General features: G+C 32.4%; 1 protein-coding gene across 3 annotated transcripts in view; it reads left to right on the forward strand.

Annotated features, from left to right (window-relative positions):
• Positions 1-26,376, forward strand: part of LOC139524336 (electroneutral sodium bicarbonate exchanger 1-like) — a 48,450-nt gene that overhangs the window by 6,254 nt on the left and 15,820 nt on the right. The window contains exons 1-7 of one of the 3 annotated variants that reach the window (XM_071319097.1): positions 12,198-12,338; positions 18,072-18,165; positions 22,521-22,650; positions 23,205-23,365; positions 24,227-24,394; positions 24,932-25,032; positions 25,412-25,657. In XM_071319097.1, coding sequence (XP_071175198.1) covers positions 18,105-18,165; positions 22,521-22,650; positions 23,205-23,365; positions 24,227-24,394; positions 24,932-25,032; positions 25,412-25,657 — 867 coding nt within the window. In that variant the 5' untranslated portion in view covers positions 12,198-12,338; positions 18,072-18,104. Of the gene's footprint in view, positions 1-12,197; positions 12,339-17,626; positions 17,703-18,071; positions 18,166-22,520; positions 22,651-23,204; positions 23,366-24,226; positions 24,395-24,931; positions 25,033-25,411; positions 25,658-26,376 lie in introns of those variants that run through there. The other 2 variants (XM_071319096.1, XM_071319098.1) reach the window with 2 other exon arrangements.

A 26,376-nucleotide genomic window follows, 5' to 3' on the forward strand; every position in this document is an offset into this window, starting at 1 on the left:
AGGTCATTAAAGATTGCATATTTTGGCGTTAATATTGTTTCACTTGATACTTGAGGTATAGTGGGATGGCTGAGATCTTATAAACATGTTTAACCCCGCCGCATTTTTGCGCTTGTCCCATGTCAGCAGCCTCTAGCCTTTGTTAGTCTTGTATTAATTTAAATTTTAGTTTCTTGTGTACAATTTGAGTTTAGTATGGCGTTCATTATCACTGAACTAGTATATTTATTTGTTTAGGAGCCAGCTGAAGGACGCCTCTGGGTGTGGGAATTTCTCGCTGCATTGAAGACCTGTTGGTGACCTTCTGCTGTTGTCTGTTCTATGGTCGGGTTGTTGTCTCTTTGAAAATTCCCAATTTCCGTTTTCAGTTTTATCTAGTTTATATCTAATCTATACATGGCTATGGCTCTGGTAGTGAAACCCGTACTGAGTGAATGTAAAAATCGACTTCTTATATCGGACAGCGAGTCTGGTTTTGTTATATTGAACTGTATACTTCAAAATTAAAGGCATAATTATCTAGTTTGCTGTCGAATGTTCTTCAGTTGAGATCTTGATTTGGAGACGCCTGTTTGACTATACTTATAGGATATTGAATCCAAAGTTCCGTATTGGCCAATTATCATATTTTCTTCACCAAAAGAAACCCCTTTAAAACAAATTAATAGAAATCTGTAGCTGTACTGTTGGACAGGCTGGTTTAGCAATTCGCTGTCCATTTCTTTTGTCTGGTTTTGGTCATTGACAATTTTTTTTTATTTCTACATAACCTTTCATACGGTTTAACATTGAATCGGTTGATAAATATATTATATAATCCTGTTATTTTCTCAATTGAATTGTTTCATATTTTTCATGTTGGGGCCTTTTATAACCTACTATTTCTTATTGTTGAAGGTGTTACGGTTGACTAATATTGCTTACATCCACTGTATTCGAGTTTTGTTGGATAGTTGTCTCATTGAAAATGTGCTACTCTTTTATTGTACTGTTTAGATGACAAATCTTTATAGGTAAATGAAATATTAAATAATACTCAGTGGACAGATGGTATACTAGAAGACCCTGGTCACTTATTGAAAACTGATATTGTTACATGCGTTATTTCTGTCTCATTGGTGTATAACTAACATCTCTTGGGATTCATATATTTTTCTGTGTGACTGTACAAGAGTTCAAACATAACTCCTCTTAGAAAAGTAGGTATGTACTAACACCAAACGAAAAACACATGTCACTCCTTTACTGACGGAGTTGGAAGAAAATCATCATTAACTTACAGGAATGTTACATATACCATAAAACAAATGAACAAATAAATATTCCACTACGATTATACTTTCGAATGATAATGATTTTTTTTTTTTAACTTTGACTAAATTATTCAAATAGTTTAAGTTGGCGATTGTCCTGCATGAAATACTTGCTACCACTAGATGTTAAGACAACGACAATCAATCAATCAAGTTGGCGACACAGTGTGACTGTTTTAATGTAGGAACTTATACAAATATATATATGTAAATAAACACTTTCAGTCATTGACTGCTTTAGATTGAAGCGACATTTACCTATCATCTCGGTGTACTTTATAAAGTGAAATATCTAAATCACCTAACAAGACACAAATAGTTTTTAAAAGATAGTAAAATATTATTACCTACTTTTCAAACAATGAGTTTTCTATAATTTTCAAGGATTTTGCAACTGACAGTAGACAAAAGATTTTTAAGGAAGGAAACGTGAGTTAAATGATGTTTTAAGATTATATGCATACAATTACGCCTATATGCATAAGTAGTCGTTTTAAGGAAGTTCGCTGCTCAGTTTCAAAATAAATAGCTTTCAATAAAACTAGTATATATTGATAGGATATTAATTGGGGATTAAAAAAGCAAAAAATATAGGGGTCAATGTGCTTGTTTTTGAGATATTAGCCATTGAAATTTTGGCGGGAAAATGTTCTCTCTTGACTTTTCATAGCTCTATTATTGACCAGTTAAAGGTCTCAAAAACTATTAAAAAATAAATAAAATTTTATAGGACTTTTACAAATGACTTATAATTATACATGTTAAAGATTTATAAAAAGAAAATGGGGGTCCATTGGCAATTTTTTTAAGGCATTCTAATGGATAAAACCAGAGAACTTCGAAAATATGACAAAAATTCCAAAATATGACAAGCAAACATCCTAAAACGTGCATACAACTTCATTGAATAAATACAGCTACGTAATTTTATTTTCTATAAATTCGGTTTAAAAAATCATGGATGAATGAGTATGAAATTGAAAGCTGTTTGCAAAGGGAATCTGCATACTGAAAATAATTATATTGCTGAAATAAAATATTAAATTCAATGCTTGAATGTTTGAATTGTTTTACACTTGTCATTCTGAGACCCTTTATGAGGGCCCTCATGGGGTTTTTGATTATGTGATTACTTGGCCGTTTTTTTAATGATTATTTGATTATTAAGCCAAATATTTCATGATTATTTGATTACCTAGGACTGTATTTTTAGTTTATGATTATTTGATTACTAAAGATAAGCAAATATTTAATGATTATGTGATTATATTGGCAAAAAAATGGTGATTATGTGATTACTAGGACCCCCCATGAGGGGCCTCCTTTATATAGCTTGCTAATTGGGGTGAGCTAACTTAAAGGTACTGTGACCTGTAATTGTTTAATTTTACTCATTGTTACTTAGATGGGGTGTTATCTCTTTGGCACTCATACCACACCTCCTTATTTCTACTTAAAGGAGAGGGCATTTAAAAATACTATAAAACTATTTTTTGTTTCCAGTTTTGGGAGAAAAAAATAATTTGTTTCTGATCCTGAAAAAAAATTTGTTTGTTTCACCCTCAGCTGCCACTATATGTAATGCTAAATTGAAAGAAAAAAAATTGTTTTCCACTACTCGCCAAAAAAATAGATTGTTTTTGGCCGAAAAACAAAGTTTGTCTAGAAAAAAAACCATAGCCCCCCTCCCCCCCCCCCCCGAAAATCAAATGGTCGAACAAATTTAAAACAAACAACCACCATGAGGTTCAAGAATTAGAACAAAAACATGGGTAAAACAAGTTTTGTAAGTACTCAATTTCTCTATTATCTCTAACATTACTATATTCGAGTTCAGTCACAAGTAAAGTGTATATCAATTGTTCGTTAACCCAAATAAAAGCTTGGATTTTAAAAAGCATTTTACAGGTTTAAGTTTTAAAATGACATACAACAGCAGCAAATGTATATGCCTAGTCATGCTTTTTAAAAGTTATCATTTCATATAGCAATGCCACCTTTACTTAGGTAGCTACAATATGATTTATATAGGGGGCTTGGATGATATTTTTTAAGGCAGGACAGGAGTTTTGAGTGTAAAAAATGGCAGGATGACAATAAATTTACGTAAAAAAAAGTCAAAATAAACGTATCTAAACAAGAGGCTCTCAAGAGCCTGAATCGCTCACCTGTATTCAGGGGAGAAGATTTTTAAATGTTAGAAAACTTGATGAACAAATTGTATAAAATTTTCTTTAAAGACCATTTAACTCCTTATGGGGTCAATTGACAATTATGGTCTTGTTAACTTTTTTATAGATCTTACTTTGCTGAACATTATTTAACTGAACTTTTACTGTTTATATTTATCTATAATAATACTCAAGATATTTACAAAAAACTGCAAAATTCCCATGAAACTATCAGTTTAGTGGCAGCAACCCAACAATGGGTTATTTGATTCGTCTAAAAACTTCAGGGCTGATAGATATTGACCAATTGAACAATTTTACCCCCATGTCAGATTTGCTCTAAATGCTTAAGTTTTTGAGATATAAGTCAAAAACTGCATTTGACCCCTATGTTCTATTTTTAGCCATGGCGGCGATGTTTGTCGATGGATCAACACTTGGGATACAATTTATAAACTAGATACCCCCAAGGAACATTGAGGACAAGTTTGAAGGTATTTGGCCCAGTAGTTTCAGAGGAGAAGATTTTCAAATAGTTTACGACGACAGACGACGGACGCCAAGTATTGGAATAAGCTCACATTAGGCCCTTCGAGTCCCAGTGAGCTAAAAGGCAGGATCGAATAGAGTGAAAAATAAAAAGTCAGGAGAAAGATTACACGTAAAATAATACAGGAAAAAAATCATTCTAGCCGCTATAAAAATCCAATGATACCTCCCTTATCCAAAAAAGATATGATACATGACAGTACACGCCTATACATGTTGACACTGACCTACTAAATTGTTTATTTTGATAAATGATAGATAAACCGTGTTATGTAACATGTACATGTATGACAATTGTTAATGGGGGTCCTTTCCGTACAGCTTTATATCTATACAATAGTACAATACCTTCAAACTATTGATAAATTGTTGAGGGTATTATGAAAGGGGATTTTAGTATACGTGTTACCGTATGTTTCAGTGTACGTAAATAAGACCGTTTCGTTTAAATCGTATTTCTCGTCGTTTAATTATGAAAGGACAAGGTATGATAAGGGCCGTTTCTGGCCCCCCTTTTTCCAGAATTTTTAAACTTTGAAATTGAAAGCCATCACGCCTGTGTAATGAACTGCAGTATCTGATCGTCCATGTAGAACCTTATTTTTAGGTGTTATGTACTCAAATATGTTCAAACTGAGACCTTGAAAAGCCTTAAACGACGAAAAGTGTAAAAAATCTACAATTTCGTCATGTTCGGAGACCAAATTTGACATCAGCGCCAACGTAGACCATCTTGAAATTTTCAAACATCAACTGTACTCTTATGTATCTTTCACATAATAAATGATCATGGTGGTCTACGTTGGCGCTCATGTCTAAAAATTTGAAAAATATTCCGATTGTTTACATATTTTGACAAGTCATTATAATACGTCAAAGTGAACGGCACGGGAACGAAATTATTCCGGGATCCATAATTGATCAGAATATCACGTACGGATTGTTTTCTTTCGTATCCTGTCATCAAGACATGTCACTGTCTTAAAGAAATATGTTGTACGTGAAATTAGACCCATAATGATCAAAATAGTCTAACACTGTGCAGCCAAATACAGAGTTGTGTCCCTTGAAATATGGTGAATTAATTTTTATTCATTATAATTTTCAAATACTCAACGAAATCTTACAAATGAATTTTATAATAAATTTTTAATATATTCAAAGTCTTTTCGTAGTACTGAAGAAAATCATTTCATCAAAACGTATATAATTTGCACTTTGAAGTTTTCTTTTTAACCATCTATAGAAAAATAAATGTATGTATCATATCCGTCTGTCCGTCTATATAGCTATCTCCTTCCGCTTTTGCCCTAAAAAGCTATTTATTTATAATAGAGGTGTGTACGTCCACACGGTCTTGATTCTTTTATAACATTTAATTAAATGTTCGTTACATTAATTTATATTTGTTTGCCATTTCGAATGTGTATTTTGTTTTGTCTGGAGTTCTATGTAAGTGACAAAATTGCATGCCAAACCTATACCGATTCCTGGAGTCCACTGGTACTTCTTACCTAGCTGTTTAATGTACATGTAAACTATGTCCTCTTAATTCTATTTCACATTCCGCCCTTCCCCTCACTGGACAAAATGTCGAGCACGTTCGTTAATTTAGATCTGTCCGTCCGTCCATCCGTCTGTCCGTCTGTTTCTGTCCGGACATATACGTCTAGCTATATCCTTCAGTTTTTGACATAAAAAGCTTTTTATTTATAATAGAGGTGTGTATGTCTACACGGTTTTGATTTCTTGATAAAAAAAAAATTTAAATGTCCAGTATTTTTGGTACCAGCTATATATATAAAGAGTCGGTTAGCCTCCTACAGTTTTTTTTAGATACAGCTTTAATACCTAATAGGTTTATTGTACACACAACTGAAGCATGTATTGCCATCGGATTTTTATTATTCTTCAAATATTCTAAAAATGACAGATTTTTGAACTTAGTCAATATTTCTTGCTACTTAAAAAACAATTAGGGTAGTTGTTGAATATTCTACAAAAACGGTAGTTGAACTTGTTTTCCCTCTCACTTGCTATTGAAGGCACAACTTGCACCACTAGTACCACAGTTTAATGTCCCTAATGCAATAAATAAATTTTTTAGTAACTTCAAATATTTATTCAATACCGGAAAGGTTGAACTAGGTGAATACTACAGCCGATTTCATTGAGTGTGAAGTCAAAGGTAATATATTTAGTTAGCTTGCTTGTTTGATGAACCATAAAGTCATATGTCAGGTTAACTACCCTCCTTTAAGAATATACAAGTTTAGCAGATTACCAATCTATCTGTCTGATGGACTATGCGACTTCGAAAGGAGGGTGGTAAACCTGACATAATAATGACTTCACGGTTCAGCTAACAAGCAAGCTTACCAAAGATTTTACCTTTGGCTTCACACTCAATGAAATTGGCTGTAAATCTTGAAAGTTGAAACCTTTTGGCTGGACATTCAGTCCTGCAAGTGAAGACATTCAGAATGAAAATAATAAATAGATCAACATTGAAAGGATAAATTAAGGTTGAAAACGAGTGCACCCGCACGTGCGGGGATCGAACTCACAACCTCAGTGTTGACTGGCTATAGTGATTACAGAAGTAACTTCTTAGACAACTCGGCCACCGAGACCCTTTAATGAAGTATATCTACGTTTCTAATCAAATTCGAATGTTTTGGGGTTTCATGAAATACTACTTACCAACAACTGTTTCATTAAAAAAGCATAACAGTTTGGATAAGATAAGGAGATGTGGTATGATTGCACATGATACTATACACCGGCGATCAATGTGCTAATTTCAGGATATATATCGTAGAAATAATGAATTTTTAGAGAAGCTTGAAGATAATCATGCCTCTTTCGTCTACATATCTTAATGAGTTTTTAACGTCTTAAACCCTGACCACATTGAAAACTTTGAACTTTGTTTTTAGCATTTTGGTCTTTAAAATATTGTGTTAAGTGTAAAAAGATCACAGTGTACGATTTTTTATGTGACAAACAATGACATTGTACAGGCTATGCATATTTGCTATACATACTGTATAAATCTGATACTGAATCTTCAGTAGTAGTTTTAATCCATTTGCGTTTTTTAATGTACCGGTAATCATCAGAGGCTCCTGACTTGGGACATGCGCAAAAATGCAGCGGGGTTAAACATTTTTTTTTTTAGATGTCAACCCTGGTTCTGGTAACAGCATATGATTTAATATTTACATCATCAAGATATAATAATAAGGCCAAAAACCTACTTCGGTTTACAAAAAAAAACATTATTTAACCGTTGCTAAGCACTCTATTGGTTGCTAATCTTTTTATCAGCATGATATACAATTGACTTGCTTTCATTTCTTACTGCTAGTTATTCTTGCATGTATTAACAATCTAACCTGATTTTACTCTAATTTGTACAATTCAAAATCAAAAGGGTTTTTTTGTAGTTCAATTTAATTTCTATCTTTTTCGACTGTTGCTAAGCAACTTTTAGGTTGCTATGGTCAATTTCATTTTCTAGAAGAAAAAAAAATGATGACTCAGACAACATATATATGAAAGAAAAATCATTTACAGTAGCTAAATCTTTAAATATTGCTATATTTATACCTCATATGGCCGAAATTACAAATTTTTGAACCGTTGCTAAGCAAAAATTTTGTTGTTAGGTTGTTGCTAAGCATTTTTTTTAAACTGAAATTGAAGTGACTTTTCATTTGCAAACTCAAGTTAGTGTTAAACAAACAATATCATTTTGAATTATGCTAATGTGTAATGAGAAAGCAATGCATATGTGATAATTTGGCTATTTATTTAAACCGTTGCTAGGCAACCTTCCTTTCACCGGAACATAAAAAAATCATAGTTTTGAATAGTTTCTATACTAAGGCTATCGATGATGTATGTATAAACTTATTTGGGAAGGGGGCCAAAAACGCCTCTTATCATACCTTGTCCTTTTACGAAAAGATCAAGGTTGTACTTGTGTAAATATTTTACTATTGTGTAATATTTATACGTGACACTTTAATAAAATTAATTTATCTTTATCTCATCAGGAGGAAATATATCCAAAATAGCAAATTCAAAGATTCAAAATATATTGTAAAAGAAAAACGTGACAAAATGATTTTTTCCTATATAATCAAGACAAAAATGATAAAGACACATGTCAAGCAAGATGTGCTCGCCTTTCCGGAGCACATGATGTCGACTCTTTCCCTGTTTTTTTCTGGACCTCGCATTGCCCAGTCTTTGGTTTCTATGATGCGTTTTGTATACCGTTGATTCTTTTTGTTTACCATTGCATTGTCAGTTTGTTTTAGGATTTTTTGTTTTAATGTCCCTTTGTTATTTTCGCAGTCTCTTTTCTATGTCCTAGCCAACCGTATTGGTTGTTATCAAGTTTAAAGTCAACTCTGCATAGCTTTACATAAATCGGTTAAGGTCACGATGATAAATCTGCGAGGTAAAAATCATAAGTGAAGTTTCCAATCTACACACTGATCTTGATTTAGTATTAGTATTCGACCTAACATTACCTTTTTATACTTTCACGTATATTTGTGTTAGAGGTCGTATATGTTTTGTTCCGTAGTCAAAAATATAAGGACATTTGTATGAACAACAAACTAATCTAGTTTGATGTATGAGTACTTCAGAAATTTCTCAAAATAAATCAGTCTCTTTTCTAGAATATCACTTTTGAACGAAATGAGTATGTGAAGTAAACATACCATCGATAGATAGAACAATATTGTGGATTAAAGAACATTTGCTAATATAAAATGAACTTTGTACGAAAGGTGGGATGGTACTTTTAGTAGTATTTACTTTCCGGGAACTAGGTTACTCAACCCTACCTTGGTCAATATATTTGAACACTTTGATTGAAAAACAAAATACAGCAACTACTGTACATATTTTACCGAGCTGGGGTATGAATCACACTTATAATATTATACAGGTGAAAATTAATTTATTAGGTTTTTTTAATATTGTATTTGCTGCATGATTGCAATGTCGCAAAAATCTGGTAGACTAGGTTTTTAATGGTATTAGAAAAAGAAGACGGTCACCATACATATTCACATTTATTTCCCAGAAAGAAGCTATCAATTAAAAAAATGTATCTTTATGGCAAAGGAATTAATACCGTTCCCCTAAATATGCTAAAAACAGATCGAATAGATAAACGTCTTTTGACCTTTAATGATTTTTTTATTATTATTATTATTATTATTATTATTATTATTTTATTTGTTTATACATTTTTTAAATGGGAGGTTGCTATTTCATTAAAATGAATAGAAATGTTTCTTTGGTATATATAATTTTTGTTTTTTGTACCTATCAAAATTAAACATATTCGAATTTTTGTCATCATAGATACATGTATTTGTAACATAAGATTGATATATCATCAAAAGTAGTCTAAGGTCAAGTTTGTATGATCGAGTATCCTTTAGGATGAACATTGTTTCCACTAACTGTTTTCATATATAAAACACGGTTTCGGTATGTACCTTTGTTTGTTATAGAATCATTTTGTATATACATGTATTTCAAATGATTCAATCATCGTGCTTTTAATTGAATATCTAATACAGATAGATGATGTGTCTCTGTGATAACCGATAACATTATCAACCAATATTGCATCATTTTACTGTTACAAGGACGTTCAGACATTTTCTAGCCAAGGTGAATATAAATGTGCGGCTGAAATAGTGCAATATCGTAAAAAGGTTAGGAAATGTTTATAAACAAAAACCGTTAAAGCAAGTTTAAGTCCTTTTTTGTTCGACTGTATGCCATCTTTGAAATTCTTAATTGTTGCTAAATAAACAATATCTTGTATAAAAAGTGTACGAGTTTACAAAACAATGACAAATACTAAAACTTTACATTTCACGTGGCTGTATTACGAATACAGGTCATAAGTATATATGGTACTTAGACTCAGATTCAGCCAATAAAAGCACAGAAATTGTTGTTTCGAGCACGCATTTGGCACTCCAAAGACTGACTAATGTTTTATGACCGAGATTCGTGGTCATGTGCATCGAAATAATTGTTTATGTATTTAAACCATCAAGAGTCTTAGGGTTTCAAAAACCTTGTTTATATACTTTGTTCTTAAAATTATAATATATAAAAGTAAGTGATATGTACAATTTGGAGCAGATACAGAGACTTAGGGATTGGCTGGAGGCAATAATAGTAATCAAAAGTCTAAGAAATACTGACATCACTAAAACAAACCAACCAAAAACTGAAAAAAGACGAACAGAAAAAAAACCAGTCTATTAAGCAGACAAAACTAAAGACTGTACACCACACCCCACTCACAAAAAACTGGGGTATAAGTCCCTGCTCCACTAATAATAATACATATTCGAATCCGTATAGTACAGAGGCGGATTTAGGGGGCCAGGGGGCCCGCCCCCCCCTTTTTTGGGGAAAAATTTGGTTGCTTATATAAGGAATCACTGAAGCGTGACTGGACCGGGCCCCCTCTTATGCCAGTCAGTGGGCCCCACTTATGAAAATTTCTGGGTCCGCCACTGTAGTATACAATTAGTTTTGAAGTTGAAATATTTAGATATAGATTGAACTATTTGAATGTAAAGCTCCTGTAGTGTTCAATGGGTATTATGTTCATCAAACAAACATGAAAACATCAAGTAAGTATGGAACGCCATAGCTGTCTTCCGTTGTTCATATTTAGAATATGCTGTGATCATTTAATTATGTTTTTTTCTCGATTATGAGTGCTCTTTTCATTATGTTCAGTAGTATAACAATTATGTTGAGCAGTAACATCATAACGATCAGTAGAATAACCTTATATTGTGCAGATCTGGTATTATATTCAGCACTTTAATCAATATACTTAGCAGTTGTTGGCTTTATGTTCAGTAGGTAAATTATTCTATTGAGTAGATTTGTTTTTATATTCAGTACTTTTGAAAATATCTTTTGTCAACATATCTTTATATTATGTCAACATATTTTTATATTATGTAGATTACTCATAAGCCAAAACTGCTAAGTATATTGATTATTTAGTGCTGAATATAATACCAGATCTGCACAATATAATGATTATTCTACTGATCATTATGATGCTACTGCTCAACATAATTGTTATACTACTGAACATAATGTAAAGGGCACTCATAATCGAGAAAAAAAACCGCTGAAAATATTTAAATGATAACAGCATATACTAAATATGAACAACGGAAGACAGCTATGGCGTTCCATAAGTAAGTATGCTGTAAATTTTTCATCTCATGATTTTAATTCAATTTTAAGTTTGTCTTTAATAATTAGAATACTTCAATGATATTTGAAATAATCATGAAATATAGATAAAGGGTTTACCCATATCAATATAATCGGTAAAACAAATTAGATATACAAGCAGTCAAATTGATATTTGTCTCGGTATTTTGTTGATAACTTTGTATAACGTGATACTATTCACACAGATCTTGTCAAAGTATCAGTTAAATTGTTTGACGTATACTCGAATATATGATTAAAATCTGTAATCATGTTTGGAATTTTAAAACAAGTAGAGGTAATCTTGCCTTAAAAAAGTTTAAATTGATAAAAGAAAAGTCACTTCTTGAAAATTATCAAAGTTGATCCCAGATTATTTGTAAAAAAAAACTGCTCTCCCGAAATCCGAAGAACAACTAGTTTACCTACCCGCCATAAATATCAAAACCAACTACACAATAAAGAGCATTCCACTTTCCTGAAAAAATATACATTTGTTCGTTGTAAATATGAAAAAAATTGAGGGACTATAATACAATTGGATTCAAATCATATAATTAAAAATACGTACACTGCCGCAAATTTGAATGGATATGCTATATTTTTTTTAATTTATTTGTCATAATTTGTCTATTAAAACTTTGTTAACAACCTGCTAGACATTATAACATTGTTTTGTATTTGGAAAAAAAGTTCACTATCAACAAACTTTTTTTTATAAATACCCCTATCATTTGTTATCGGTGTGTATTGCCCTCCCTATCAGGAATGTGGAAGATAACAGTATAAAAGACGCAACGTTTACCATAATTTACCTTAAATGTATGCAGATACGGTCACATTTAGATATTGAAAACATTTCGGTGAAAAATCGCGTTTCCCGAATTTTTTAATATCACATATGTTATTTAAGAAAACGGAGACATATTCGGACAACAGTGTAATTAGCAACTTTAAATCGGCATTAAACTACCTTAAATTATCTGGAAACCGATTCTACTTGTTGCGCAAGGTGAGTAAAAGCTGCTAATTACTATAAAGCCTCCTAATAGGGATTTTGATTATGCGATTACTTTGCCGCTTTTATTGTGATTATTTGATTACCAGACCAAATATTTCTTGATTATTTGATAACCCAGGACTGTATTTTTTTATTATTTGATTATCGTGTTTAAAAAAATTATTTTGTGATCATATTGGCAAAACATTTGTGAATATGTGGTTAATTAGACACCCTCTGAGGGCCTCACTATACCTGGATACCTCTTGGAGTTTTTATCATTTGCTTTATATCATTAAGCTTCATCACAATTGTACCCTACATTTTAAATAAAAGTTATCTCAAATTGGAATATATAAATACTTGTGTTCTGTTATGTTTATTTATTCTTAAAGTTCCAATTGCATTGTCCTACTATTGTTATATGTTTATTCTTTCAAAACTTTCCCCAAAGGAAGAATTTATCTATATATATATATATATATGCAGGCGATTTGGTGTCACGATATCACAGTAGCATGGGTTCGAATCCCGGCGAGGGAAGAACCAAAAATTTGCGAAAGCAAATTTACAGATCTAACATTGTTGGGTTGATGTTTAGACGAGTTGTATATACATTATGTACACAGCCATGTATCACCATCATTGATGGCTATCCGATGGATACATCTGTTGTAGGGTTGTCACTGACTCAGACGTATATATATATATATATATATACATCTTCTTTATTACGCTTGCGTTCTGTTCTCATTGTTCTTTTACCTTTGTATGCAAAATATTGATTCTGTTAGTATTTAAAAGTAACTGACGCAAGTTAGAACTGTTACAAAAAATCGAATCGATATAAGTGTATGCATGTTAATTGCATAGTACAACTCTTCATCCTAATATCAGCAAACTGTAGTACAAATAATATGTACTCAAATAAACTTTTTCTTATTATTTGTACTTGTACAAATTATATGTCCTATCAACAAGCTTCAATATTGTGCATGCGGTAATGGGAATATTTCTTTTTTCAAGACAGATCATTTTGGGGGTCCACTTCGCTATCTGCGTTTAAACTATGTGGATTTCTTTGAAAATCAAAATTAGTCACTTCGATTAAAACAACTAAATATGCAAATTGCAGGACAAAAAAAAACACCATTCGTAATGAATTAAAGTAATAATAATTATAAACGTTTATACACATTTGCAAAACAGCCAATATATCTTGCGAAGCAATTTAAAATGAATATAAATTTGCCAAAAACAGGATGCAACATGTGGCTGGCGTAAGAAAAAAAGAATGAAAATTTAAAAAAAAAATTGAACTTAAAGGTACCCTTTGCTGACATTTACAGCATTTCATATTTCAGTTCGATACATATTTGACAAGGATTTTCTTGCTATAATGAAAAGCAACACAGACTCGAGAACACTTATGATGAAAGCGTGGTGCTGCTTCAAAAAGGTCTCACATTCTGGATATTAATAATTTTCTTATTGAATCCAAGTGCTGGATTTTTGTAATTGTATACTTTTGTATGCAAGTGTACACAAGCAAGCAATTTAGTTTATCAAATTGGTGGGGTGTTGTAGTTATATACTTTTTATACTATTTTCTATGTCTCCTTTATTAACCTGGGCAAGTATTGTGTTATATTGTGCATGTGTTTGGCTCGCCTGTTCTTAGTTTTTATACGCCCGTCAAAATTTTGACCGTTGTCCGGCGTAAACATGTCGCACCGTAACTTGAGAACGACTTATCCAAATTTCATGAAACTTAATATAGTTGTTTCTTATGATGATCAAATGATCTGTATACTTTTTGGTGAAAATTAGATTTAAACTTTTTGAGTTACGGCACTTTATAACTAAAACAGGGGTGTGTTTTTTTTCACATGTCGCACTGTATCTCAAAAACGATTCTTGATTATGACTTAAAACTTTAAACACTTCTTAGTTATATTAATCTCAATATCTGTATACTTTTTGGTGATGATTCAAAATTTCATTTTTGAGTTATTGAGTATTTTGTAAAAAAGGGGGTTGTTTTTTTTACATGTCGCGCCATATCTCAAAAACAATTTATGATTATTGCTTAAAACTTTACACATGTCTTTGTTAATTAATCTAAAGATCTGTATACTTTTTGGTGATGATTCAAAATTTCATTTTTGAGTTATTAGTATTTTGTAAAAAAGGGGGAGTTTTTTTTACATGTTGTGCCGTATCTCAAAAACGATTTATGACTATTGCTTAAAACTTTACACACTTCTTTGTTTAATTAATCTAAAGATCTGTATACTTTTTGGTGATTATTCAAAATTTTATTTTTGAGTTATTGAGTATTTTGTAAAACAGGGGAGGGTTTTTTACATGTTGCGCTGTATCTCAAAAATAATTTATGATTATTGCTTAAAACTTTACACACTTCTTTGTTATATTAATCTAAAGATCTGTATACTTTTTGGTTTTGATTCAAAATTTTATTTTGGTAATATTTAGTTTTTTGTAAAAAAAAAAAACAGGGTGGGGGGTTTCACATGTCCCGCCGTGTCTCTAAAACAATATATGGTTATTGCTTAAAACTTTCTCAGAAACTATTTATGATTATTGCATAAGACTTCCACATAAGACGTCGGGCGTATCATGCGCTCATGGCGCAGCTGTTTATTTGTCTGATCTGAACGAAACAAGTCTGAACTGGTCATCTGTTGTCCTGCATAATTTGGCACCAAGCGGTCAGACATTGTGTAGTGCTGCATGGCTATCGAATCTATTCAGTCAATAAACATTTGTACATAATTTTTAACCAAAATTCATACTAAACAAACAATATTACATATAAATATCTTATTTTTAGTCACGAGTTACTTTCCATTTTTTGTATGCTTTTATCGAATTTGGCTTTAAAATTCTAAAATGCAATGTTGTATTTTCGAATACTAGTAACAGCTTTCAAAACGTTTTCACATTCAGATTCAAGTGATAGGAATATTCCAAATAAATACGTGTAGTTCATAATTTTACATTGGCTGCTGTCATTCTGTGTATTTTAAACATTCAAATTCGGTAATATATGAGTGCTATTGAGTTTACACGTACCGATGTTTTATAAAATTGGCAGTCTTTAGGGTTATACAAAACATATTTATCAATCCGTTACGTGTATTTCTTGTCACTAGTAATGACTTTATCAATGCATTTCAACGGAATATATAAGTTCACCCCGTCTTACAATGTAATTCAATTTGATCAATCTTTGGTTTTCTTTGAAGGGGGTCATAATGTCTTTCTCCGACTTTTAAAACTTCTTTGTCTTTTTGTTGGAGGAGCGAATACAGCATGCTTCTCTAATTAGTCTTGATAAGTCTCAACTAAACATATTCGATGCAGTCTGGTCTAGTCTATAAAATAAAACAGCCACATTTATGTAAAAAAATATATACTAAAACATGTTAATAAACGTTGAACCTTAAAAAAAGAGTAACAGATTAAAGCCAAATAAACAGTTAGCTTTGCTATTATCTCTTTTGCTGCCGTTAACATATAGTTAACATATCGTTTGCCGTGAAATACGCCATCTTCTGTGATTTCAAGATATAATAAAAATACATTACCAATTGATGAAAAATTTTACACTGTATAATTGTCTATATTTTTTTAAAACAAATACAGTTATGAAAATAAATTAACTAGATGTGTCAAAGCGACACGAATGGCCCTGTCTCAAAAAGTTGAAAAATCTGCATTGTCCATAACACATGTAGACACACACATGATGGTAGTCTCACAAATCAGCTCAAAATCCGGAGTCATATAGAAAACAAGAATGTGTCCTCAGTACACGAATGCCCCACTCGCACTATCATTTTCCATGTTTAGTGGACCGTGAAATTGGGGTAAAAACTCTAATTTGGCATTAAAATTAGAAAGATCATATCATAGGGGACATGTGTACTAAGTTTGAAGTCGATTGGACTTAAATTTCATCAAAAACTACCTTGACCAAAACTTTAACCTGAAGCGGGACAGACGGACGGACGAACGGACAGACGGACGGACGAACGAACAGACGGACGGACGAACGAACAGACGGACGGACGGACGGACGCACAGACCAGAAAACATAATGCCCCTCTACTATCGTAGGTGGGGCATAAAAAGTCTGTATAAAATTTTCAAAGTTGTAAACCCTTAATTTTGGCAAAAATTAGCAGAGTGGAACGAAACTTAAACTTGATTCGTTACTCATTGTGAGTAACTCACATACAAAAAATCAGCCCAATACCTAAAAGCGTTTAGAAAAAAAGTCAAAAATTAGCAGAGCGGAATGAAAATTAAACTTGATCTGTAACTCATCATGGTTGACTCACATACAAAAAAATCAGCCCAATATTTAAAAAAGAGTTTAGAAAAAGTCTGTATAACTGTGATTTTCAACAAAGTCCAAAGCCCTTAATTTCAGCAAAAATTAGCAGAGCGGAACGAAACTTAAACTTGATTTGTTACTCATCGGGGTTAACATACATACCAAAAACCAGCCTAATATCTGAAGGCGTTTAGAAAAAAAGTCCATATAACTATGATTTTCAACAATTTATCAAAGTCCAAAGCCCGTAATTTTGGCAAAAATTAGCTGAGCGGAACGAAACTTAAACTTGATCTGTAATTCATCATGGTTAACTCACATACCAAAAATCAGCCCAATATATGAAGGCATTTAGAAAAAAACTCCGTATAATGGTTTGTTGCGGAATGACGGAATGTCGGAATGTCGGAATTACGGAATTACGGAATTTCGGAATTTCGGAATTACAGAATTACGGAATTACTGAAATTTCCGAATTTCGGACAAGGATAAAACCATATGGCACCGACAACTTCGTTGCGGGGTCATAGCAATGTGAGCATACATGTTTTCCTTCCCGTAAAGTCGATGTAGATACATGTATCACTCCGGCAGCAAGAAGGTAAACACATCGTTGGAAGATACAAGTGTAGGGCATGACGTCATGACGTCTTGATTTACCTCTATTTTTGTAAACTTTGGAGAAAACTGAAAACTGTATTGAATTTTAAGCTTGAACTTCGTATATCATAGATTTTACTGTCCCAAATTGTACTGGTAATATCTAGCGACGCGTATCGGAGCCAGGAAAACGGATATTTGCGACAGTAAAATCAAGTTTCACACAAGCCAAGTTTCAAATACAAAACAGTGATCTCCATAATAATGCCACAAATCAAAATAAATATTTTGGCTGAAATTCCATAAATGAAAAAAGTCCGCGAACTTGTTGCATCGTCTTTGGTACCGTAACAATGCGACGTCATATGTATACTCCCAATGTCAAACATAAGCACTACACCGAGAGGACTCAGGTATTTATAATTTTCGTTCGCCTCTCAACGGTTTCAATATTGAAAAACTGATGATTTTGAAGCCCAAAACGCGGACTTCTTGTTCATCTTTTAAGAAATTGAATACCAAAAAAAAATATCGGAATTCAAAATGGCCGCTTTCTTAGTTACGCATTGGTAAAACGTGGTATCTAACCCTTTAAAAAATTGTCAACGTCCAATGAAAATAGTTCTTACAAGCGAATTGCATTTATTAGAATTGCCTTTCCTTGTTCAGACAATATAATATCAAAGCTATGTTATAAGAACACTGTGCATACCACATTTTCTTATCTTTATACTGTTCAGAAATGAAGATGAAACTTCAAGTTCTTTCTTGTTTTGTTTCAGAAAGAAGACTGTACAACCTAAACAAATATCAAAATGAATGGCATGAATGGGTCATACGAAGTGAAAAATGGAGAACAAATAAGTCACAGAAAACGTAAGTTCATATTGTTTACACCATTCAAAACAAATTCACCTAAGAGTAAAACAATATTAACAAAAGAAAATTATATATTAACCCGTTTTCAGAAATTGCCGCACAAGGATGGTGGATAGTTGTTTCATTGGCAATCATACCACATCTCTTCATTTATCCCATTTTTGTTTGTCTCCGTCATTTTAAACTGGTATTCATGTACATTATCATGGAACAGTCATCCATGGAAACCTTTACAGTTGCATTGAATGCCGCCATTTGCAAATATGGAACTTTTTTGCTATAGATATAGGAAGATGTGGTGTGAGTGCCAATGAGACAACTTTCCATCCAAATAACAATTTCTAAAAGTAAACCATTATAGGTCAATGTACGGCCTTCAACACGGAGACTTGGCTCACACCGAACAACAAGCTATAAAGGGCCACAAAATGACTAGTGTAAAACCATTCAAACGGGAAAACCAACGGTCTAACCTATATAAAAAACGAGAAACGCGTATAAATTACATAAACAAACGACAACTACTGTACATCAGATTCCTGACTTAGGACAGGTACAAACATGCAGCGGGATTAAACGTTTTTATGGTACCAAACCTTCTCCCTTTTTCTGAAACAATTGCATAACATCACAACATAGAAAAACACACGATAACATATCAATTGTCAGGCTTAACTCAATCAAAAAACGTAAATTAACACACTATGAACGAATAAATTTGATTCATGTTTATTTTTAATAATTGCTCAAGTAGTTATAACTTTGCAAAATAAAAAAAATGAGCGGGCTACATATGCAGTGAACTTATTTTTTTCGAATATAATTTCATCTGTAGTCATATTTAAAGAGCCCGAGGACTTTGCTCTCAATTGCTCCCAAAGCAACACAACACCGACAAACAAATTATTTGTGTTTGCACTGACGTAATTAGTTCAATCATAAGATTTTTATTGCTTACATCTTGAAAAATAAGAAATCGTTCGTCCTTGACCTTTGACTTTGAATTGACGGAAATTGTACTGTACGACAAGATAACAAAGATATGGTGCTGATGAAATGCTGTTGTCTGTTATATGGTCGGGTTGTTGTCTCTTTGACGCATTCCCCATTTCCGTTCTCAATTTCATTCGACTGGTTTATAATATAACACTGTTTAATGTCGATGCATACAAGATCATACAAAAGAAATTAAAAAAAATTAAAATTATAATGTCACTCTACAGTGAGTTAATAATCTTACTCTTGAGAAATATAAATTGACCGACATTATTGGTCTTAATCACTAGTATCAACAATGGTGTGTGAGTAAACTTAAGTTACTTGATAAAAGAACTTCGTGATATACAAATACAGATAGATGGATAGGTTCAAGGCCGAAATGAAGGTCTATACAGGTGTTATATAATGGTGATAAAGATGTTCTATTTTAAAACTGCATGGCAAACATATGGGATAAAGAACACATAGTTACAAGACAAAATTTTAAACGATAACAAATACACAAAATTTTTATTAATGTGTCTTTAATAAGTTTTCATACCAAGGTTTCTGTCATACTTTTTCAGAAGACTGGCATAATTTTTGATGAATTGGCATAAATAATAACAGGTCAAGTTCAGGTTATGTCAAGTCGAAACATTAAGGCGCATTTAATTGAACAATTTTGAAATTAAGCGAACTTTCACTCCTAACTACAGAAAAATCTTTCTCAAGATTATAGATCTTTAAATTGTTGTATATTCGATAAAAGTTACTTGAAAATTTTTTTTTTTTTTTTAATAATGTGGTACTTTTCGTTGGACACGACGTAAAGACAAAAAAGTGTGTCTACATGCCTATATACTAGTATACAATCTTTGACAAAAGAAAGGATGTCTATAATAATACATTGATTCGAATTTGAATTTCTGTCTGTTAGGCATAATTTGACTACTTGCCCTACTTCGATGTGTTTATCTTGCAAGTTTATGGATCACGGTCAGATTTGTTGGGTAATCAATTGAATACAGATAATCACTTGTTTATATCGACAACCTAAATTTAACGCACTTTTACATCACAGCTACATGCTTACGTGTTGTCAAACACACAACTAGGACTGGGCTAGAGTACATTAACATGGACTGTTGAAGTTTCATTAATTCAAAGCCTCTTATTCTAATTTTCAGTAACATTAGGTTAAATATACATAAGTTGACCTTGAGTTTTATAATCATTCATGTCAAAGTCATCGACTTTGCAAACTGTTGATTTTGTACGCTAATTGACAGTAACCTTGTATATTTTTGTTTTACCACAACTTGACCGGACCTTTTTGTTAGCTCACACCATACAGAGGTTCAGAAGAACCTTTTTGTTAGCTCACAGCATACAGAGGTTCAGAAGAACCATCTTGTTAGCTCACACCATACAGAGGTTCAGAAGAACCATCTTATTAGCTCACACCATACAGAGGTTCAGAAGAACCATCTTGTTAGCTCACACCATACAGAGGTTCAGAAGAACCATCTTGTTAGCTCACACCATACAGAGGTTCAGAAGAACCATCTTGTTAGCTCACACCATACAGAGGTTCGGAAGAACCATCTTGTTAGGTCACACCATACAGAGTTCCAGAAGAAACGATTCGCTAGCTCACACCATTAGGGTGTTAAGAAGAACCTACATGTTATCTCACGCCATGCAGAGATTCAAAGGGGTCTTACACAATTGAGCGCTAAAGACAACATTAACAAGTGTTAAAAGTAAAATCACAAACATACTGAACTCCGAGGAAAATTAAATCGGAAAGTCCCTAATCAAATGGCAAAATCAAAGGATAAAACACATCAAACGAATCGACAACAACTGTCATATTCCTGACTTGGTACAGGCATTTTCAAATGTAGAAAATGGTGAATCGAACCTGGTTCAAAAACTTCGAAAGAATATGATAAAATGATAAAACGTTAAGAACCCAATACTAGTTTGACTCTTAATTGTGAGAATCCGCTTTTTATCAAAGACAGAATTGCCTAGAAGTCTCCAATTTTCCGAATGCTTAGCATTAAGATTTAATTATACCTGAGCAAATAATCACGACACTGAAATGATCTAAACTAAGACTGAAGTGTTTATATGATTAAAGTTTGCTCAAACAGAAATATTGAAACATCTGTTGATGGAAAACTTAAAGTATTTAACATCAATGGTTGATATAGTTTAATTAACTCTTTAAACTACATATCTGTGAAATTTTGTAGCTTTAATGTAGTCCAAATTATAATGACGCCTTAAAACGCTATAAATTAAGGAAGGCGTCACAGAATGGACTAGCTTTAATTCTATATTCATGGTATTCAAAGATTGTCCGTATAGGAATGCGAGTTTTGGTTGTTACTTAAAATTTCATTGACCTCATTCTGTATACAATTCAGGTCATCGGATTTTATTTATCATTGAAAACAAATCCACAATCGATGTACGGTAACTCTTATGTAAGAGTTGTCAAGATAAACATGTGACGTGTTACATATTCAAAACCTTTTATCTTATATTGTCAGCAGATGATCTGTTCCAGCATAAAATAGATCAATGTCTCAGATGATTAGTTTATATCTAGCAACTTAAAAATGTGGTTGTAAATTGGGTCTCTTTAATAGTGAACAAACCCCTTAATTTGTTTAAATGATGTTGGTATTTTTTTTTTGCTTTAATTTTCAGTACTGTTAAAAATACTTTTTATTTTATTTGTTGATGTATTTGCAGTTTCAAGTTTCAGTAGATAAGTCTTTTCATTTGTTAAGAAAACCGAAATATGCTGTGTGGCCTGTTGTATGTCTTTTCATCGTTTTCTTTTGACAATGGAATAATCTGTTCTTCTTGGTTTTCTTTTGGCCATGGTATTGTATGTGTATTTTTTCGACGTTTTTACAATGATTATGTGTGGTTATTTCGACGTTTTGTTGCATTATATTATCTGGTTTTTTTTCAATGATGTTGTTTTTTTTTCGACGTTTTTTTTTCAATGGTTGTGTCTGCTGTTTTTTGTCCTTTTTTACAATGGTTTTGTCTGTTTTTTTATCCGTTATTTTTTTACAATGGTTTTGTCTGGTGTTTTTTTTCGTCATTTTTTACAATGGTATTGTGTAGGTTTTGTTTCGTCAATTACTACAATGGTTTTGTCTGGAGGTTTTTTTTCGTCATTTTTTACAATGATTTTGTCCGTTTTTCTTCGACTAGTTTTTTGATAGCTCCTTTCTACCTTCTTCACTTATCTAATAGCAAAATATGCAATATTAATTCCAATCTGCTCCAGCAGTATGGCAATTATATATAAATGTTAAACAATGTAATTTTTTATTTTTTTTCAGGTAGTTTAGCAGTTACCGAGTTTATCCAGGGTCTACTCACAAAAAATGATGACGAAACACACGTTGTTTTCTGTCAGTTAGACACTTTAACAAAAAAAGACGAAGAAGTTATTTGGCGAGAATCTGCCAGGTAGTACATAAAATAAAGGAATAACACTAAAAACATTTTAACTTACAATAGAACCACCCCCGTCGCATAAATCTAGTACAAAAATAGTACAAACATATTGCCTATGTTCAATTTCTATACACTTGCATTTTACATGGATAAAAGACCATGATACACCCATTTGACATATATGTGAAGGCTGTAAAGAATAACTTGCTTTCAATCTAAGCCTGTTACCGCTACAGTGCGTGCTCCAGATATGAAGCCTGTTACCGCTACAGTGCGTGCTCCAGCTATGAAGCCTGTTACCACTACAGTGCGTGCTCCAGCTATGACCATTTTCTGGGAAATTATTTTGCGATTATTAGACTTAAGTTGAAAAGGTTTTTTATTACTTGGTCGATGATATATAAATATATAAATATTTACACAAACTTCGCTCTAACAGGATTCCTTGAATTGTTCGTTTAAGGTTACACTAATTTTATAACACATGCTGCTAGGATATCGGTTTTAATTAGAGGAAAGTCCTAGTAATTTTGTTTTGTATTCTATTTATGTATTTGCTATTTCAGATGGGTAAAATACGAAGAGGATGTCGAGGAGAATGGCAAACGTTGGTCAAAACCACACGTGGCTTCTGTAACACTACATAATGTATTGGAGTTAAGAACACAAATGTTCGGAGGAGCCTTGGTACTAGATGCAGATGTCACAAACATTCCTCAGTTAGCTGGTAAGACGTTACATAAATGTTTACAATGATACATAGCACTGAAATATTGCACATGCTGAGAATCATATGAAGGAGCGCTGGTTGTTCTGACAGTGTAATCTTTTGATTAAACTTATCGAGTGAGTAAGAATGTGATACGTTGGTTGATACAGTTCAGCGTTACTGGTTTTGTCAGGTTTTAATAACTTCCAGATTTTTGTACTTACTCTAAAGTTCGGGTTCTTTTTTTGTTAATATATTTTTATGAGCTTCAATTTCACTATGGATCTTAGATTTAAAATCAGAACGGATGTTCTTGCTTATTGAAACATTTAACCCAATTAAAGGACACCCCACATCAAGAGTTTTATTGTAAAGTACGAATAGACTCTGGATACTTGCACAAATGTATTTTGTCTAAGTTCTCCAATCATTCTGGACGACCTATAGTTATATATCAAGCCCAAACAAAAGGACGCCGCTCAGCAACAGTTGTTCATGGATTGTTTTAGTGCACAAAGTTCGCATACTTCCAAATTTGAATTGAATTAAATGTTCCTCCCGAAAAAAATCTTTTGTATCGATGATTGGTAAATGTTCTCGTTTGTTTTATAGATTATTAAAACAATTAGCCGGTTTCAACTTCCTCAAGCAAATTTTACCTTAGATGGGTTTAGCAATTATTTGTATATTCCTTTTTGTCATATCGCTGTTTAATTGTTTCGGTTCTTTTACATCATTGACTTTCAAAGTTAGGTTTTGAGTGCTCCTGATAAACACAGATAACTGCGTCGGACGCATGAAAGTTATAAAGTTTCGTTTTCATTGTTTACCTCAATATACCAAGACATATTTAAACTAATATATTTTTCAAATTTTCAGATCTTATCATCGAAGAACTATCAAAGAACAAAACTATAACAGAAAATACCAAATCTCTAATTAGATCATCGTTGTTAGCGCGTCATGTACATCCTCATTTAAAACGAAGACGTATCTCAACAGCTGATTCTGGAGGCAGTATAATCACGCAATGCAGCATGCCAAAAAGTAAGGCATGACATCTTTTGATCTTTTTTTAGAAATCCATATCATTTTCGATAAAGTAAATACAATTTCAATCCTGGTATCTATGATGAGTTTATTTGTTAATCCCGACACATTATATATTTGCCTGTCCCAAGTCATTATAGGGACCCGGTAATTTAAGGGTTTACGTTCATCATAATTTTTGATGTTTTTACCTATGTTTTTGGTTTGTTTTAGCTTACACATTGTTGTCAATATATTGTAATTCAATGCGCGACTGTCATGCAAGTGAGAGGTCTATCTAGCTAAAAAAAAACCAGTTTTAATCCATTATTTCTACATGCAGAAATGCATGAATCACAGTTTTTTTCCATTCGTTAGCTGTGTTGGTGCTTTTGATTTTGCCAAATGATTTGATAAATAAACAACTTGCAAAAAATAATGGATTGTATTAACTATACTGAAATATTTAGATAAAGATTATATATTTTGTATGAACTAAATCGATGTTGTTTATAATAGTAGACAAGTCTTTGCATATTTATGTGTATTTTTTAGCCAGCAGTGCGGCGGATTTTGCTAAAATGAAAGCAAGACAACACGCGGAAGGAAGAGGTGAAACAAACGGACATCTTCCGGAATCATCGCCTCTTATCAAGGTAAGTATTTTCATTCTTAGATGGAAGCAAAATTTGTTTTTCTATTATATTATAATTATTTCTTTTTCTAGGAATTCTTTGAATCAAAATATGACACAGAAACATTGCTCAAATAGAATTTTTCTAACAACATGAAGCACGTATATTTAGATTTGTACGGTATATTAGAAACTAGTCAGTTTTGCAGAGAAAAAATGAACAAATAAATACCAGCCACGTTTGACAAAACATTACTTTCCGATTAGATTTTCCTCTAAGTTCGGTATTTTTGTGATTTTACTTTTTAATGATCACTAGTATCTTGGAAACTTTTAATTGTCGACGTTTTTGTTATGCTGTCAGTCAGAATTTATGATCAAACTTTTTATTCTCTCTTCAGCTTAATAAGCCTTTTATGAAAAAGATTCCTGAAGGAGCACAAGTCGCTAATGTATGGGTTGGTGAAATAGAAGATTTGAAGGAACCAATCACAGCTTTCATTCGATTAGATAAACCCCGAGCTATTGGTGATTTGACAGAAGTACCATTACCAACGCGATTTATTTTCCTTCATCTTAGTCCAGTCGGGGAACCAGGTCACATTTTTGCAATTGGAAGAGCAATGTCAAATATGATGGTTGATGTGGTAAGAAAATGAAAGATTTTGATTGTTAATGTTTTCATATTACCTAATATTTACAGTTATTTACAATAAAAGCAACAGTAGTATACCACTATTCAAAATACTTAAAATGATTGAAAGAAATTGGGTTATAAACTTAAACTGAGGGAAACACATCAACTATAAGAGGAAAACAGAAACAACAGAAACACTGAAGTGCAACAAAAACAGACGCGAACATACATAGAAAAGTACTATTTGATAACAGCTTAAATATTCCTGAAATGGTACAGGACATTTTAAGAAAAAATAGTGGGTTGAACCTGGTTTTAAGACAAGCCAAACCTCCCGCTTATATTGCAATGTTAAAACATTGCTAAAATGACAATGCTATGCGGCAGAAATAAAGGATAACACATCCGAGAACATGCAAAATAGAGAAACGCACAAATGAATAATATAATAGTCAATACAGCATGAAAACCGAAGAATACAAACGAACATCTTCATTAACGACAGACAGCACAGGACACATTGTCAGCTTCAAACATTTATTGAAAGTAGTCAACCGGAACTAAAAGGTAATGAGTATGCAATAAATAAAGAGAAGCGAAAAGAAAAGCAATGGAGCAATAGGGAATTGTAAATCACAGAAGATTAATAGTTAGGACATCTCTTTGCAAATAGGGAACATTTGAATCACATTCAGGTTGAAACAAAATGCATTGAAAAATAAACCTCTT

Source organism: Mytilus edulis, chromosome 5 (assembly GCF_963676685.1).
Source record: "Mytilus edulis chromosome 5, xbMytEdul2.2, whole genome shotgun sequence".
Lineage (NCBI taxonomy): Eukaryota > Metazoa > Mollusca > Bivalvia > Mytilida > Mytilidae > Mytilus > Mytilus edulis.